This window comes from Chiloscyllium plagiosum, chromosome 1 (assembly GCF_004010195.1).
Source record: "Chiloscyllium plagiosum isolate BGI_BamShark_2017 chromosome 1, ASM401019v2, whole genome shotgun sequence".
NCBI classification, from domain to species: domain Eukaryota; kingdom Metazoa; phylum Chordata; class Chondrichthyes; order Orectolobiformes; family Hemiscylliidae; genus Chiloscyllium; species Chiloscyllium plagiosum.
In genome coordinates this window covers 60437837-60457004 of record NC_057710.1, presented here as the reverse complement: position 1 = coordinate 60457004, position 19168 = coordinate 60437837, and the positions used below count along the sequence as shown (strand labels likewise).

At 39.2% G+C, this 19168-nt stretch overlaps 1 protein-coding gene across 4 annotated transcripts in view; it reads right to left on the bottom strand.

Annotated features, from left to right (window-relative positions):
• Positions 1–19168, bottom strand: part of epg5 (ectopic P-granules autophagy protein 5 homolog (C. elegans)) — a 145757-nt gene that overhangs the window by 109770 nt on the left and 16819 nt on the right. For all 4 annotated transcript variants that reach the window (XM_043687769.1, XM_043687761.1, XM_043687752.1 and 1 more), the window contains exons 5-8: positions 15424–15531; positions 11137–11210; positions 9473–9587; positions 2680–2794 (exon numbers count right to left, since the gene is read on the bottom strand). In XM_043687769.1, the coding sequence (XP_043543704.1) occupies positions 2680–2794; positions 9473–9587; positions 11137–11210; positions 15424–15531 (412 nt within the window). The remainder of the gene's footprint in view (positions 1–2679; positions 2795–9472; positions 9588–11136; positions 11211–15423; positions 15532–19168) is intronic.

The following is a 19168-nucleotide window of genomic DNA, read 5'->3' as shown; positions in this document are numbered from 1 at the left end:
ACATCAAAGGAGCTGTCGACAGGAACTATGCCTGAACAAAACTAAGTCAACTCTTATCAGACTGAAAACTGTTAGTTGGAGTCATATCTAGTACAAAGCAAGATGGTTAAGATTAATGAGGCCATCTATTTCAGTATCAGCACATTGCTGTAGGAGAGTCCTTTGGGTACTTCCTTAGGCCCAATTTTATTCAGCTGCTTCAATATCTTTCTCTTCATCTTAAGGTCTGAAGTGGGTATATTCATTGGCAATTACACAACGTTCAGTACCATTCGTGACTCCTCAGATAGTGAAGTATGCCCTGACAATATGCAGCAAGATTTGGACAACATTCAGGCTCGGGCTGATAAGTGATAATATTCATCCCAGCAACGTTCCAAGCAATGGCCATCTCCAACAAGGGAGAAATTTCTTCTTGATAGTCAATGGCATTACCATCACTGATTCCCACACTGTTGACACTCTGGGAGTTGTCATTAACCAGACTTAATTTAAATCAACCATACAAATATTGATTCTACAGCAAATAATTCTGCTCTCAAATCCTGCCCAACATCTACAACTCAAGTCAGGATATGGTGAAAAACTCTCACTTATTTGGAAGCTCAACACCATCTAGAATAAAGCAATGCTTGATTGGCACACTGTCCAGCAACCGAAAGCATTCAACCCTTCTGCAAATGATCAAAGCCAACCCTAGAGGGGTGTGGGCCTCAGGAAAAATCACACTGTTTGGTTCCCCCTTTCTCAGTTTTATTCATTCATGGGATATGGTCATTGACAATGAGGCCAACATTTATTTCCTATTCCTAATTGTCCATTGGGCAGTTAAGAGTCAACCACATTTACGTGGGCACAGTAGCTAAGTGGTTAGCACTGCTGTCTTGCAGTAGCAAGGACCTGGTTTCAATTCCAGCCTTATATGACTGTCTGTGTAGAATTTGCATGGTCTCCCTGTGTCTGCATGGGTTTCCTTCTAGTGCTCTTGTTTCCTTCTATAGTTTAAAGATGTGCAGGTTAGGTGGATTGGTCTGACTAAATTGCCCCGTAGTGCACAGGAATGTGCAGATTAGGTGGATTAGCCATGGTTAATATGGAGTTTGGGGATAGATAGAGTGGGGTCTGGGTGGGACATTCTTTGGAAAGTTGGTGCAAATTCAATGGGCCAAATGGTCTTTTTCTGCACTGTAGGGGATTCTATGATCCACATCACTGTAAGTCTGGAGTCTCATGTAAGCCAAATTGGATAACACACAAATTTTCTCACCTCAGGTACATTAGTAAATCAAAAGGGCTTTTATAATGATCGACAGTGGTTACATAGTTGTCACCAGGTTGAGGATGCAGGTTTGTGACATGAAAGACCACATGGTACCAACTCATTTATTCAAAGGTTACCCCTCACTCTGATTTCTGTTTCTTCCTAAGTGGCTATATTCCCAGCACAAGGTCCCCAATGTACAGAGTTGTCACTGTGATTCCAACTTACTCTCGGGGCAGCCCCTAGATAAGAGTGTACACTATACACAAAATGCACTGCAGTCACTCGTTAAGCTTCCTCTGACTACATCTACCAAACCAGTGGTTTCCAACATGTAATAGGACAAGTGCAATAGACGCACGGGAACAACATGAACTGCAAGTTCCCATCCACGGCACATAACATCCAGATTTGGAGCTATCACAGTGCTGGAACACCTTTTCTAACACAGCTGTTGATATACCTATCACACACAGGACTGCAGCAGTTCAAGATGGCAGCTCACCACCACTTTCTCCAGGGCAATTAAGGATTAACAACAACATAATGAAGTCCACATCCAGTGAAAGTAAATAAGTAGTTCTTGTGTGAGAAATGCTGAATTACTAAATGATTCAGTGAAAAGAAATGGTTCCAGACAGAGGAGACAGAACTGTGAAAAGGGTACAGCAAGAGATGGAAAACACTGTCAAAATCCTGTTTCCAACAGTCACAAAAGTATGACTCTTATCCCACTGTCTCAGTACTGGTTCTTTGCAAGAGCAATTCAAATCTAATTTTATTACTCACTGAAACACTGACTAGTGTAACAAATCCTGATCCACATTTGTCAAAAAGGATGAAATGCCTCCCTCCCCTACTGTGTCAAAGCACACTATGCTCCAACAATGCAGACAGAAATGAATCGTTACTCTTGCTGACAATTTTAAATTGGTGACCCTCATCAGCGCTGATTCTCAATCTTGAACTTTTGTTATTCATCATCATACCCCATCATTTAAAAAAAATCTATAAATTAGCCTTCTCCATTCTAGAGGAAATGCACCACATATCATAAATTGTTCCTCATAATCCCATAACCAATCTTGCTTCCTGGATTCATCTTGGTTAATCCATGCTGAACACATTGTAAAACCTTTTGCAATGCAGCACCCAAAACTTCCCATGGTACTTTAACCAAAGCTTTGCATAAATTGGCTGTTCACTCTTGTTCCTTATGGAAACTGAAAATACAAACAGCAATTTTTAGTATTTAAAAGCATTTATAAATCCAAGATTTGCAACTTTTACTCTTTCCCCAACATTAGTTAACAAAACACTATTGTGCTTTGCCCGGCATGATGCTCTTGTAATTATAAAAACATTCAAATTAGTGGTATTACCCTAGGAAATTTGCTGTCTAGAAAAGTCATAATTACCTTTTACAGTTATCCCAAGTAATTGCTTAAATAGTTTATCAAAAGGAAACTGTGACAGAAGGGTAACAAAGTCATCCTCAGATAATAGCAGCCAGCTGGTCTCAGGATCTTCATCCTAGATTAGGAAGCAATACGAAACATGGTAACAATGATACTTTAATTTAATAAACTTGTTTCAGGATATATGACACATTTTCCCAGAACGTCACTCCTATTAGCCTCCGAGATGCAGCATAGTATCTGCACAGCTTTTGCTTTCTTTATTGTTTCAAGGGATATGGATGTCACAGCCAAGCCAGCATTTTGCAGCCTATTTCTAATGAGTGGCTTGCTGGGCCTTTCCGATGATAGCTAAAAGTTAACTTGTATTGCTGTGGGTCTGGAGTCATATGTAGACTAGACCAGATAATAGCAGGTTCTTCTATAAGGGATATTAGAACAAAACAGCATAGGAATGGGCCCTTTGGCCCATGATCTTGTGCCGAACAGGGTGCCAAATTAAATTAATCCTTTCTGCTTGCCCTTGGTCCACATCCCCCCCATTCCTGGCTTATTCACGCACTTATCTAAAGTCCCTTAAATGCCCCTATCATATCTGCTTCCACTACCACATCTGGCAATGCGTTCCAGACTCCTACCACTGTGTAAAAAAAACTTACCCCTTACATCTACTTTGAACTTTCCCTTTCACTTTAAGTGGCCCATAGCATCAGACATTTCAACTCTGGGAAAAAGAATCTGACTGTCAACCTTATCTATACAACTCATAATTTTATAGACTTCTATCAAATCTCCCCTCAGCCCTGCCACTCCAGACAAAACAAGCTGAGTTTTTCTAGCCTGGATTAGCTCATACCCCCTAATCCAAGCAGCATCCTGGTAACCAAAAGAGAAAATGCTGGAAAATCTCAGCAGGTCTGGCAGCATCTGTAAGGAGAGAAAAGAGCTGATGTTTCACGTCTAACTGACCCTTTGTCAAACCAGCATCCTGGTAAGCCTCTTTTGCACCCACTCCAAAGTCTCCACATACTTCCTGTGATGTGGCAAACTTGAATTGAATACAGTATTCTAACTGTGGACTAACTAAAATATTATAAAGCTGCAACATGACATCCCGACTCTTGTTCTCAATTCCCTGACCATAAAGGTGGTCAAGTCATACACTCTCTTTATCATCCTATCTACTTGCATGGCCACTTTCAGGATGCTGTGGACTTGAACCATAAGATCCCTCTGTACATCCATGCTGTTCAGGATCCTGACATTAACTGTACATATTTCCTTAACTTTTAATCTCTCAAAGTGCAGAAACTCACTCTTACCCGGACTAAACTTCATCTGCCATTTTCTGGATTAGTGGTGCTGGAAGAGCACAGCATTTCAGGCAGCATCCAAGGAGCTTTTACTTCATCTGCCATTTCTCCACCCATGCCTGCAACTGATCTAGACCCACTGTATCAACCTTGTAGACAACCTTCTACACTACCCACAACTCCACCAATCTTCGTATGTTCTGCAAACTCACTAATCCACCCATCTACAGTTTCTTCCAAGTCATTTGTATGTATCACAAACAGCAGAGGTCCCAGTACCGATATGTGCGGAATACCACTGGTCATGGATCACAAGTCAGAAAAACACCCTTCCTCAACACCCTCTGCCTTATATGGGCAAGCCAATTCTGAATCCATGTAGCCAAGTGACAATGGATCTCATGCATCTTAATCTTCTGGATGAAGCTACCTTGAGGGACCTTGGCGAAAGCCTTATTAAAATCCATACATTCAACATCCGCTGCTCTACCCTCATCAACCACCTTTGTCACCTCCTTGAAAAATTCAATCATGTTGGCAAGACATGACTTGCCCCACAGAAAGCCATTCTGACTGTCCCTAATTAAGCTACTCATTTCCAAATGAATGTAAATCCTATTGCTAAGGATTCTCTCCAATAGCTTCCCAACCACTAATGTGAGATTCACCCATCTATAGTTTCCTAGATTATCCCTATTTCTCTTCTTGAACAGAGGAACAACATTAGCTACTCGCCAATTCATGCCTACTCGTCAGTTAACCAGATCTTTGCTTACTACAATCAATGCTAGCTCACGGCCACCATCACCTAGACGAACTTTCACTTTCAGAATTTTTTGTTAATTGAATTTAAATTCCATCAGCTGACATGGTATGAATTGAACTTATGTCCCTATGTGATTAGCCTGGGACTTTATTTTTAAGCATAAAAATGAGTCAATTGATAATAAAGTATGCAAAAAAAAGGAACTGCACCTTTATAGTTCCTTTTCAAAACTGTGGAACATTGCTTCACAGACTATTAGATAGAGGATTAGGATGAGACCATTTGGCCCATCAAGTCTGCTCCTCCTTTGATCGTGGCTGGTTTGTTTTTCAACCCCATTCTCCTGGCTTCTCCTAGCATCCTTTCATTCCCATTACTAATCAAGACTTATCTATCTTTGTCTAAATATAATCAAAAACCTGGCCTCCACAGCCTTCTGCGACTATAAGTTCCACAGATTCACCACCCTTTGAAGTAAATCCTCCTCATCACAGTTCCAAAGGGTCGTCCCTTCACTCTGAGGCCCTTGGATCCTAGTCTTTCTTAATAGTGGAAACATCTTCGCCAAATCTATTCTACCCAGGCCTCTCAGCATTCTGTACGTTTCAATGAAATACCTCCCTCATCCTTCAAAACTCCACTGAGCACAGAACCAGAGTCCTCAATTGCTCCTCATATGACAAATCCTTTATGCCCTCATGGCAGTGACTAGTGGAGTGCCATAGAGGCTCATATTGGGACAACTATTTATGCTAGACACTAACAATCTGGACTCCCTCCAAGGTCAGCATATCCTTCGTTAAATATGGGGCCCAAGATTGCTCAAAATACAGAGAAACCTCAATTAGCCAAATATCAATTATTTGAATATTGGATTATCTGAAGGAGATCTCGAGGTCCTGATAGAAACATTTCATCAAAGATGTGTTTCCAACACTGATCGCGTGTTTTGCTTACAATGACTAAACAGGCACTGTCTCCAAATGACTGACCTCCTGCCCTATCTCTTTCCCCACACTTTCCCTAGAGTTCTACAGAGGGGTATACTCTAAACCCCCTTCCCCAGATAATCTCTCCAACAACGTCCTGTACAGGGTAAAAGTGGGACCTGTCAAAAAGTTGCATTAAAAAGTTGTTTTTTGTGTGTGTGCGCGTACGCGTGCTGATTATTTGGAGACTTACCACACAAAGGCAGGCAGCAGCAGCATTCTTGTTGTTGGTGTCCAGTCTGGCTGCCCTGGAGAGGGGATGGGAGTTGACCGGGCTGGGGGGGCGGGGGGGGGGGGAAGCGTGGTGATGTTGGGGCAGGTGGGGCTGGGCAGAGAGTGGTGTTGGACGGGGCCGAGGAGCTGTGTTGGATGGGGGCAGGAGTGGTGTTGGATGGTGCAGGGGGTGGGCAGGGAGTGGTGTTGGACAATAGGGTGGGGATTCGCGTGCGGTGCGCTGCTGCCTTGTCTCCTGAATGGGGAGCAGACTTTAAAAACTTCGAGTCCCAGAGGAAAGGCATTTAATCGATTATCCAAATGAAATAGTGCCTCGCTCAGATAAACGAGGTTCCTCTGTGTCCGAAATATGGTCTGATCAGAGCCTTATACAGCCTCATCAGCACATTTCTGCTCTTGTATTCGAGACCTTGTGAAATGAATGTTAACATTGCATTTTCCTTCTTAAGTATAAACTGAGCCTGTATGTTATCCTGAACTAGGACTTCTAAGTTCACTTGTGCTTCAGATTTCTGAAGGAGAAAGTGAGGTCTGCAGATGCTGGAGATCAGAGATGGAAATGTGTTGCTGGAAAAGCGCAGCAGGTCAGGCAGCATCTAGGAAACAGGAGAATCGACGTTTCGGGCATTAGCCCTTCTTCAGGAAGTGCTGTTTGTCGGGTCTTACTGTATGTAGTTGCCTGTCAGCAATTAATTAATTAGTTGTGCATACCAGAATTTCAAGAGAGTCGGGGCCAAATATCAATAATTGATATTTGATATTTGGCTAATCTCACATTAGTGGTTGGGAAGCTATTGGAGAGAATCCTTAGCGATAGGATTTACATTCATTTGGAAATGCGTAGCTTAATTAGGGACAGTCAGAATGGCTTTCTGTGGGGCAAGTCATGTCTTGCCAACATGATTGAATTTTTCAAGGAGGTGACAAAGGTGGTTGATGAGGGTAGAGCAGCGGATGTTGAATGTACGGATTTTAATAAGGCTTTCGTCAAGGTCCCTCAAGGTAGCTTCATCCTGAAGAAGGGCTAATGCCCGAAACGTCGATTCTCCTGTTCCCTAGATGCTGCCTGACCTGCTGCGCTTTTCCAGCAACACATTTCCATCTTCAGATTTCTGAAGCCTTGCCCTATTTAGAAAAGATTCTATGTCTCTATTCTTCCTATCAAGGGGAATATGTGCACTCCATCTGCCATTTCTTTGCCCATTCTCCTAGTTTTTCCAAGTCCTTCTGTAGCCTTCCCACTTCCTCAATACTACCTTTCCATCCGTCTTTGTGTCATCAGCAAACTTAGCAAAAGTGCCATCAGTTCCTTCATCCAGATTGTTCATGTATAATGTGAATAGTCATCAATCCAGCATGGAATCCAGCAGAACTTCACTAGTCACTGGGTGCCATCCTGAAAAAGACCCCTTTATCCCTAATCTGTCAGTCAGCCAATCCTCTATCTGTGCCACTACATTGTCCCTAGCGTTATGGGCTCTTATCTTATTTAGCAGCCTCATGCAATGCACCTTATCAAATACTTTCTGGAAATCCAAATATATTACATCCACTGGCTCTCCTTTGTCTAACTTGATCAATACTTCTAAGAATTCAGGCATGACCTCCCCTTGACAAAGCCATGTTGACTTAGCCCTATTTTAGCACTCACTTCCAAGTACTCTGCAATTTCATCCCTAATAATGGATCAGAAAATCTTACCAACAATGAGGTCAGGCTAACTGGCCTATAAGTTCCTATCTTCTACTTCCCTCCCTTCTTATAAATTTGCCATTTTCTAGTCCTCTGGGACCCTCCCTGACTCCAGTGATTCCTGAGGAATTCCTACCAATGCCTCCACAATCTCTTCAGCTATATCCTTCAGAAATCTGGGGTGTAGCTCAATTAATCTGTTGATTTATCCAATTTAAGACCTTTCAACATTCCTGGCACCTTTTCTTAGTGACGGCCACTATACTCACCTCAGGCCCCGACTCTCTTGAAATTCTGGTATGCACAACTAATTAATTGCTGACAGGCAACTACATACAGTAAGACCCGACAAACAGCACAGGTATAGCCGGCTAATCTGTTGTTGGTTCAATACTGGATGGGAATTTTGGCCTGTAAACTAGAACAACTTCCTTTTTTTCCATAAGTAATTATTTTGGCTCATGAATAGCATGCTCATCTGAGTCAGAACTCTTATGACATGAGTTCATATCTCACTCCAGAGATTTCTCAGCACCTAATCTAGGTTGACACTGCAGAGTACTACTGAAGTACTAAAAGTCCCTGGCACTTTCCCAGCTCAAGTCATCTCCTCTTCCCATTTGAGTTCTGCAACAGGAGACTCCCATTTTTGGTTTCAAAACTTGTCAGTTCCAATGATCCACATGAATTCTTCAATTGCTTTAATTTCTTTCTGCAACTTTTACCACTCAAAACAGCTCTTCCTAAAAATTTCTATTTTCTTTAATGGTAATGTTTTGCATCCTACTTCACAAACTCCAACTCAATACCAGTACACGTGCTCAGGAAATTGCTCTTGGGTTCCACAAATGTCAGTGAATAAGAAGTGTGAAATCAAAATATAATTCATGTAGGTATAACAGACCTGGAGATAAAAGTTCTTTGAAAATTCCTATTTCAATTTCCAAAAGAAACAATTAGCTGGCCATTTGACTCATCTGAAATTTGAGATCCTGTCGTATGTAAAATTATCAACTACATTTACTTACACAAATAACATTTAAAAAATTAAAATAGTTAATTCCATTGTACAATAGGTACTTTGTGACTAAATCCTGTTACTCATGAACATTAAAAATTAGAAGTAGGAATGGACTGTATGACTCTAAACATTTTCATTCAATGTAATCATGCTTGATCTTCTGCCCAAACTTCACCTTGCTGCATGTTCCACATATTCCTTTAGACACCAAAATTCTGAATATATCGAATGGAGTATCCAACGCATTCTATTAATTTGTGTGAAGAGACGTTTGAACTCAGTTGCGAATGACTGATCACTTATTTCAAGTCTGCTCTTTACTACAAACTGATGCTTAATTTTAAACAGCTTTCTAAAAATTCATAGATTATCACAAACTCTCAAAATAATTTTCAGTCGCTGGCTCTGGCACAAAACATTATTTAGATTCTCAGACCTTTCTCATAATTAGGGGCCATAAAATCAAAATTTAAGTTGCGTGTCACTTTTCAGCTGTAACTGGATGAACAATGTTTTAAATCAATTAATCTAATTTTAAATCAATGACTTAAATCAATTAATCTAATTAATTCTAACAAGTAACTTTGGTTCAACCTGCAAAGCAAATTTTTAATATCTTAATTATGATTTAAGGAGATCATAGACTTCATGTTGCTTCGAGTAATTTTTAAAAATTATTCACAACATACAACTACTTATTTTTCAACACCATCAAAATAACAGAAAAGTTTTTTTGTTTGCATCAACCTATTAAAGATAAAGAAGTTAAAGTAAATACCTCTTCCCCAGCTTCATCTACCAAGGTCCAGTTCTGTATGTCTTTTGCTTCTGGTGTAGGTGGTGGTAGCTTTTTGGTCATGGGCTTTATGTTCACCAGAAACTCAGATCGATGCCTAAGATTATTTGACCAAAATATATTTTAAATGACTATGTAAAAATTGCAATTAGTTACAACCTATATTTTAAATATAATTTCAGACACAAAATGTTGCAAAATTATGGCGTTCATCAAGACTTTGTGTTTTAAAGCAATTTAGTATTAGAAGGCAAGAAGAATCGTTGAGCATCAAAAAAATAGAAACTGATGTTGTGACTTAAGACTGAATGCAATACTAAATCTTCGAGTAGTCAGCCTCGCAGGGCTGCACCAAAATTGAGTTAACTCAAGAAAATAAAGCACTTAACGAGACAAGAGTGGAGATGGAAAAGCTGTATGTCACAACAGCATAGCACACCTCCCTCAACAAGTGAAGGAATGACATGAATGACAATGGGAATTAGATCTTAATGGGAGAAAGTGAGGACTGCAGATGCTGGAGATCAGAGTCAAATAGTGTGGTGCTGGTAAAGAGGAGGAGAGTTGGCGTTTCCAGCGGTAGCTCTTCATCAGGAATGTTACTGCAAAGCCTCTTCCAAGGATGCCTACCTTGAAGAAGTTCGCCTCCTCCAACATTCCCGAGGAAGAGCTTATGCTCGAAACATGGACTCTCCTGCTCCTTGGATGCTATGCTTTTCCAGTACCACACTTCAGATCTTAGTGCCATTTAAAGGAAGGCTAGTTGCAGCAATATCAATGTAACCTTTCTACATTCGGCATTAACACCTTTTACCCCAAAGGAACACTTTTTTTCCCAATTTACTTGCTAGAAGTAGTACCTACTCCAGGGAGTCACTTTGGTAGGATCTACTAAAATTTGCCAAATAAGGGTAACAAAAATTTGAGTTCAATATTCAATGCAATTAATAGATCAAAATATTTCAATGAAGACCTATCCATAGCTTTTAAAAACTTCGTATGGATGGCAGTGGGAAGGCATTCCCTGGTGTCCAGAAAAATGTCACATGAGCCAGTGCATGTTGGTATAGCCCAATTAGACTTTAGTGACAATCTGGTAGTGTTAGTGCATACATTTCCAGATAAAGAAATCAATACTTGTCGGAGTTGCACCAAATCTCTGGTTTTCTGGTGTAGACCCTTAACTGAGTTAACACACAATTTTTAAGAAACTAGTTATTTGATGTGGGCATGCCCACATTCATTGCTCATCCCTAATTACCCAGAAGGCATTTAAAAGTAAGGTACATTACTATGGGTCTGGAGTAGTCACACAGAAGTCAGATGAGGTAAAAATGACAGATTTTATTCCCAAGGGCCATTAGGGAACAATTGACAATGGTAATGAGGGGTAACTTTTTAACATTTACTGAATAACGTCATTCCCCAAGCAGTGAGAAGTTCACATTACAATTGAAGGAGAGCTTAGATACTTCTCTAGAGGAGGCTTGATTTAGTGCATATGTTGAGGTAGGCTGTCAATTATCTGAACCAAATACTGCCCGCCAGTGTCCTTCGGATAATTGTGGTTCCTCTGTATACAAGCAGGGCAAGGATGAAAAATATATTGAATATTGAAGAAATATTGTCAAGTCACAGATGCTTACATGATTGGTGACAGAAGTAAGGCTAGGGCTTGCATAAAGAGGAAGACTCCTGAAGGATTATTGAATACTGTTATCTGAAACAGAAAAAAGCTGGATAAATTGCCTTCATATATTTCAAAACAGGAAACATGCACTGTACTACAAGTACATACCATGTTGCCCCACAGCAATTTCATGATACTATACATACAAATGCGTCAATTATCATGTGAAATACCTTCCTTCTTGGGATATGAACTTACTTGACAAAGCAGTCATTTATTATTCATCCATTTCTTGGATAAGGTGACAGGTTGCGTTGTTGAACTGTTGCCATGTGATGAAGGCAGCTGCACAATACTGTAAGGGAGATACTTCAAGGACTTTGGGAAAGCAATATGCCCCACTTCACATTTGAAGGATTAGGAATTGAGCCAGACATGTGCAACCAAACTACCTCTTGACTGACATTATGAAGGGGCAGCTAGCTGCAGATTGCTAGCATGAAGACTCTACTCTGAGGTATTTTTTGAGGCAATGCATATCCCGGTCCAAAGGCAGTCTCCACTAATAACTACCTCCCTTTGTGTGATTCCACTTATTTAAGAGTTTCTTTCCACCCACCACTCTTCCAACAATCACTGAAATATTATTTGGGTTTTTTGGTTCCACTCAGTAGAATGCTTCTGTTATGTCACAGAGATAGCAATCCAAACCAAATCAGACTTGTTAACACTGTGAAGCCTGTGAAATGAAAACATTCGATGACCCATAAAAGTGCTCAGTTGTTTCTAACCAGACTTTTATAAATAACCGATTTGGACACCAAGTTTATAACGCAAACAAAAAATTAACAATTTATTATTAATAATAATGTGACTTTAGCATAACATCGATGAACTACAAGGCAATTTAATTAATATCTACAATCTAAGTCCAATCTTTGTTCACCAACCTTACTCGCACACGGGCAGAGTTATGGAATAAATTTAACTCAAGGAATCATAAATTGCCAGCTTGATAACCGTTTTAATGATGATTAACCAGCCTTCATGTAATCTGATGGTTGTATGACAGGCATACAGGATTGTATCTTGATTGAATTTGAAATATCTGGACAATGCAGATCCCCAGAGACCTTTTCTGAATCCTTATAGATCAGATTCTTAGCTCAGATTTTCATGAAATAACTGAATAACCAGAGAGAACAAAACCAAAAAAACTAATCCAGCATCTTCCAAAGCAACAATGCCTCCTGCCCAAATACCAAGTCAAACCAGTTCACCTTTTAACTTTTCTTTCTTCCCCCCCCCACCCAATATTCTGTGGCTAGCTGTCCAGCAGCCAGTCCTTCCTTGACTGACCAACAAACTGCCAGTACTGAGTATAACCACATCTTGGTGTCGGTTCATTGATAGCGTCTTTTGGAGAAGTACTTGAACTGGATTATCTTCCTGGCCAGTTCTCAATAGCAAATATCTATCTTTTGTTTGCTCCTTTTTTAAAAACAAGTTGCTGTTCACAGTTCAATTCTCAGTTCCAAATCAAAAATGAGAAAAAGAAGAAAATTAACGATGGTCTCAATCAATTTCAACTCACCATTTGACAATATAAATGTACAGTTTTTAAATCGAATATCAGGACTCATTGTAAAACCAAATCTATTTGCCAAACAAATAAATCAGGCTTTAATTTTTACCAGCTATACTTTTCTTGCATATCACATTGAATTATGGTACAAATACCTTGGAAAGATATCTGCTACAAATGCCCTTGCATTCACAGATTTGCTGACGGCTGGCATACTCAACTATAGATTCTAATACTAATCAGTTTCCTTGTCATAGTAACCTAAATTTTCTTTGCATACAAGTTAACAACAAAAAATGTTTTTCTAACCACACTTGCTGTACTCTAGATGTTCAAATTCTCTGCCATTTCTTCCATCTCCATCAGGAAACCCCACACAACATAATTTCCTCTTCTATCCCTGGTTGACACTCTGCAGGCAACCATTCCCTTCATGACATCCTGATCACTCCTTTGTCACTCTGGACACCTTTACACCCTCTATGGCCCATGCAATAACTAAAAGTGTAACATTTGGTCTTTAACCTTCTCTTTGCCATCTAAAGCCTCAAATACATCTTCCAGGTGAACCAGGGTTGTGCTCGTACTTCTTTAAAATCTAGTCTACTGTGCTGACTGCTCACAATGAGGTTTCATCAGTATTGTCAACACCAAATTCAGGCTGGACAACCACTTGGCTGACATACTTGTCTTTAAAAATAATTATGACTTCTAGTTGTTTGTCATTTCATTACACCACCCTGCTCTCAAGTTAACATTTCCACTCTAGGCATGCTGCAGTGCAGTGCTCCAGTGAAGTTTGACACAAGCTGGAGGAACTACAGTTCATTTTCTGCTTCAGCAGTTTACCAACTTAAGGACTCAACACTGACTTCAACATCTTCAGAGCATGAACGCTGTCTTTCATTTTGAAAACACCGTCTTTCCTCAGTGTCTTGCTTTCTTGGGTTTGCGTTTTGCAAAGCTGACCTGTTTTTTACAACTCACAAAACAATTATCAGGCCATAAGACCAGAAGCCCAATAGACAGCGAGAAATTGAGAAGCAAATATCCAAGGAGATCTCAGATATCTCTAAGAAAAATATGGTTGTAATGATAAGGGATTTTAAATTTCCAAACATAGACTCGGACTGATACACACCATATATATTTATGCCCAGGCTCATGTTTGACCTAATGCCGTGAGATTTCAAATGTGTATACAAAATGTCCCGCTCTACAAGGGAATTTGAGGTTTTTTCAATATATCGGAATTCCATTTATAATCTTGTGCTTTATAATTTTATTGCTCCATTTATATTGCTTACAATGCCACCTGTCATCATTGCCAGGTGATGAGATAGAGAAACACTAATTGTTAATAAATATGAATCTTTGATGCCCACAAATCCTTGAGAGATGTTGAGAGTTACATGTTGTCAATTAATCAGAATCTGTTTCCTGCTGCTCAGCTAGTCTCACCAGGCCAATAATTTGCCTTCAGTCCCATGAGTTTTATTTTCTGCTAACAGTCTCTTATGAGAGAATTCAGCAAATGCATCCTGCAATGCCATACAATTAATATCTACTAACATTTTTCTGTCTATTACTTTAGACATGTCTTCAAAAAATTCAATTGGGTTTCTCACGCAAGAAGAGCTTTCACCACCTTTTACCATGTTGACTTGCTCTGATCATCTGAAAACTTCAAGGTGTTTCATCAGTCTGTTCTTAATTAGAGGCTCAACTAATTTCCTGACAACTGACACTGGTCAATAGATTGTTTATTTTCCCTTTGCCTCTCCTTAACAAAGAATTACATGTGCAACTTTTTAATCCAAAGAAATGGCTCCCAAACCAAGACCATTTTGGAAAATTGCAATGTTTTCACATACTCAATTTTAAATTCCAGGATAGAAACCTTCTGGCACTCATTTTTTACTGCCAATATTTTGAGGGATAAATTAACGTTGATGAATCATCAACTCTAATTCAATATTCGCTGGCATTATTCCATTAGCGTATTGAATTCCAGTTGTGTTCACTTTTACTCATTAGCATGCATAGCTTTTTTATACACAGAATTAAAATTACCAAACAGCCATGGTGGGAGTAGAATTCACATTGTCTGGCTTATTAGTCTATACCTCTACATTACTAATCCAATAATTAGTCACCAAACTTTTATATCCTCACAACTTCTATATTCCACCTTAAGGTACTGTTCAGCTTAACATTGAAAAAAATTAACAATTGTCCTACAATGTAGTTATTGACAGCAATTATTAAAAATGATTGGCAGCAGTGGAAACCATAGTAATGATGTTATTTTTTGAGTTTTTAAAGAAATTCTCAAACATTGTACAATTAGATAAATAAAAAATTAACCACAATAAGTGGACTCAATTGCTAAAAGAAATTATGCAATGCTGTGGAGACTTGTTATTGAGTTAGGAGAAATCTCTACAACATTTATGAAATGTATCTGTACCTGGTACAATTTGTAAAGCATGATGAAATTCAAATGTTAAATACCGTGTGTCAGATTTTAAAAGTTTTTCAAACTTATAAATCACAAAAAAATTCACATTTGTATTGGAAGGTGCTATTAGTATTATTTTATCATAAATTAGAATAGTCCAAACATTACAGAAATGGAAAAAGCAATTTTCTTTAAGAATATTACATTCAAAACATCAGTAAGGCTGTAGTAGTTTCATGCACTCAGTAAAATCATACCTTTACAAGTGGGGCTGCCCATTTGCTCACACCTGCTGGGCAGTGAAGTATGTGATTCAGAATAAAGAGTTGATCAGCAGCAGAGCCAACTCGGTGTAATACTGCAACCTAAAAGGATTAATTATTAATAAATGAGTTTCAGAGCACATAAAGTAAGGTGTTTTGTAATAATCATCATTTTCCACCACTGGTAAGATGAAAATGTCACAAAAAATGACTTTCCTAATTGCTTACACCTCTGACAAGGATTTTTGAGAGTCTGTTTTGGAATCTCAGCTTTTCACCATATACGTGAAGTAGCTGCACGCAGGTATAAATAATTGTATATTGTGGTGAAGGTTGATGATATATTATTATTACTATTTGAAAACTTGGGTTTAAAGTGTGGAAATGACATAAGTTTGAGCTTGATTTGTGTTTCGATATTAAGTATGAAGAAGGAAACATAGAAATGCAGAAGTAGGCTATTTGACCTACTAAGTCTGTTCTGCTATTCAACATTAGATAGTCACAGAGATCGACATTACAGAAAAAGGTCCTTCGGCCCATTGCATCTACATTGGCCAAACCAACTAACTATGCTAATCCCATTTACTAACTCTTGGCCTAGAGCCTTATTCACGTTACCATGACAAGTGCACACCTAAATATTTAAATGTTATGAGGGTTTGTGCCTGTACCACCCTTACAGGCAGTGAGATTCCCACCATCCTCTGAGCGAAAAGGTTTTCCCTCACATCTCCTCTGAAGCTTCTGTGCCTTATCTTAATGATCATGGACTCGAGCTCAACATCATACTGCCACTCTCCCCAAACCCCAGCGCACCTATAGCTTCTAGAAACCCACTTGTTTTTCAAACGTATTCAGTAATTTTGCTTCCACAGCTTTCTGTGGCAGAGAATTTCTTAGGTTCACGACCTACTGAGATATGAGATTTCTCATCTCAGTCTGAAATAGTCTGCCGCATCTCCCGAGACTGTGACCCTGTTATGCACCACTAGCCAAGTAAAGCATCACCTCTGCATCCAGTCCGTCCAGCCCTGTCAGAATTTTATTCACTTCAATAAGATCCGCTTTCATACTTCTAAACACCAGTGAATCGAGGCCGGTTGACTCAGTCTTCGTGTTATGGTGGTCAACTTGGCAAATTATGAGGACTTCAGCGAAACAGGACAATGATCATTTATATCATATGTGAATAAGGAGAGGAAACCTTTCAACACTGAAGTTTAAAGCTCACTTGGGAGGTTTACATCCAAACTTTATGCAGATTCCAACATGCACATTACAATCTCCAAACTTCATTGTCCATTAAAAACCGAAAGAACTGTGGATGCTATAAATCTGAAACAAAAATAGAAATTACTCGAAACGTTCAGCAGGTTTGGCAGCAACTGTGAAGAGAAATCAGTGTTAACCAGTGTCACCAAAATGTTTCTCTGATTTCTCTGCATAATTGGTGCCAGACCAGATGAGCTTTTCCAGCAATTTATGTTCAATGTGCATTATCTTAGTTTTCCCCACAGTTTTTCAGAGGCATTGTTTATTCTTCATCGAAGACCTATGATAATGTGGCTTCTATGCTACTAGCCTAGATAGTCTGAATGTCTTGTTTGTCATTCACTTTTCTGTACAAGCTTTGTTCATTACTGACAATATGGCTAAAGCTATAACCCTTAACTAACCAAAACAGTTTCAATCCTTCCATTCTTCACATGAGAGACTGGTCTTTCCAAGAGTCTGCCTGGTGAAACTTGACTGCATTCCCTCTACTGCAATTATATCTTCTGTTGAGTGAGAAAACCAAATGGTCACAACGTTCTGGGTGCAATCTCATTAAGGCCTTGTACCGCTACAGTAAAACTTCCTAGTCCTTGTATTCAAACCCACTTGCAATGAAGGCCAACATACCATTTGCCTTCCTAAATACTTGCTTCATCTATATACTTGCTTTGAACAACTGGTATAGGAGAGTTGCCAGGTATCATTCCCAATCTATCATTTAAATAATACTTTACCATTCTGTTTTTCCTTTCAAAGTGGACAACTTAACATATAGACACATCTATGTATTTGCCTCTCACTCAACTTATCAAAATTTGTCTGATGCCTCTTTATTTCCTCCTCATCACTCATTTCTACCTAGTTTTGTGCTGACAGCAAACTTGGAAATTTTACAGTTGATTGCCTTATTCTAATTATTGATAATACACTGAGTATTGCAGCCTAGGCAGAGATCCCTGCAGTGTCCCATTTGTCACCGCCTTCCACTCTGTAAATGAGTCATTTATTCCAACTCTGTCTGCTGCCAGATGAGCAATTCTCAATCCATGCTAGCACATGACTACCAATGTCACATACTTCAACTTTGCACAATAACTGCTTGTGATACTATATCAAAATTAAAAAAAAAGCATATTTTACTTCATAGCTTATTTTTAGATACTGAATTTGAAGAGTTTAGTGACAAATCCTCTGGAGTTTGTTTACATGTATTTGAATGAGGTCTTTAAAAAAATCTTTGAGATTAATAGTTCAATGCTTTAGAAAGTAAAGGTAGAAGAGAAATTAAATTGGGCCATCGGATAGCAGCAAGACGCTGTAAAACAGAGGGAGACAGAGATAGAAACAAGTTTCCGTTTATAAAGGTTACTGATGGTTCAGTGACTGTGACAGTGCAGTTAAGTCGTCTCCAAAACAGCTGGGGAAGATAAAATATCATGTTGCAACTATACAGGATATTGGTGAGGCCGCTTTTTGAGTACTGTGTACAGTTCTGGTATGTCATAGGAAGGATATTATTAAATTGGAAAGGGTACAGAAAAGATTTACAAGGATATTTCAGAGGGCTTGGGTAATAATGAGATAGTCTGGGACATTTTCCACTGGAGTGCAAGAGGTTGAAGGATGACCCTAGAGGTTTATAAAATCATGAGGGGCATAGATATAGTGAATAGCAAAGGTCTTTTCCTATGATAGAATTCAAAACTAGAGGGAATAATTTTAAGGTGAGCAAAGATAGATTTAAAAGGCATCTGAGGGGCAATCTTTTCACAGAGGGTTGTTCATCTGTGGAATGAACTGCCAGAGGAAGTGGTAGATGCAGATACAGTTATAACATTTAAAAGACATTTGGACAGGTACATGAATAGGAAAGGTTGACAGGGTTATGGGCCAAATGCAGGCAAATGGAACTATTTTAGTTTGGGAAATCTGTTCAGCATGGATCAAAGGGTTTATTTCTGTGCTGTATGACTCTATGACTCAAGTCCAGAATGGCTTAGTAATTACTTAGAGGAAAGCTCCAGAAACAGAAGGCTCTAAGGCACCAGACTGGAGGTCATCCTACAATCCTACTAAATGCATGAGTTTAAGCAATACATGTTAAGGAGTAAGTGAAGTAAAAATACAAAGTGCTGGGGAAATTCAGCAGCTCTGGCAGTATCTGTAGATAGAGTAACAAATTAATGTTTAGAGTCCAAATTCTTCTTTTGCAAGTTGAAATGTTAATCCTGTTTCTCTTTCCATAGATATGGCCATACCTGCTGACTTCCTTCAGCACTTTATGCTTCTATTTCACATTTCCAGCATCTAAATTACTTTGCTATTATATATAACGTGTGCTGTGTTAGCAATTCGATTAAGGGTTTCATGAAGCCAAATGAACTAAAGGCGCTAGCACTGAATGACATGCAGAGGTTTGCCAGACAAAAACCAAGTAATGACATGCCAAATGAACATGGCA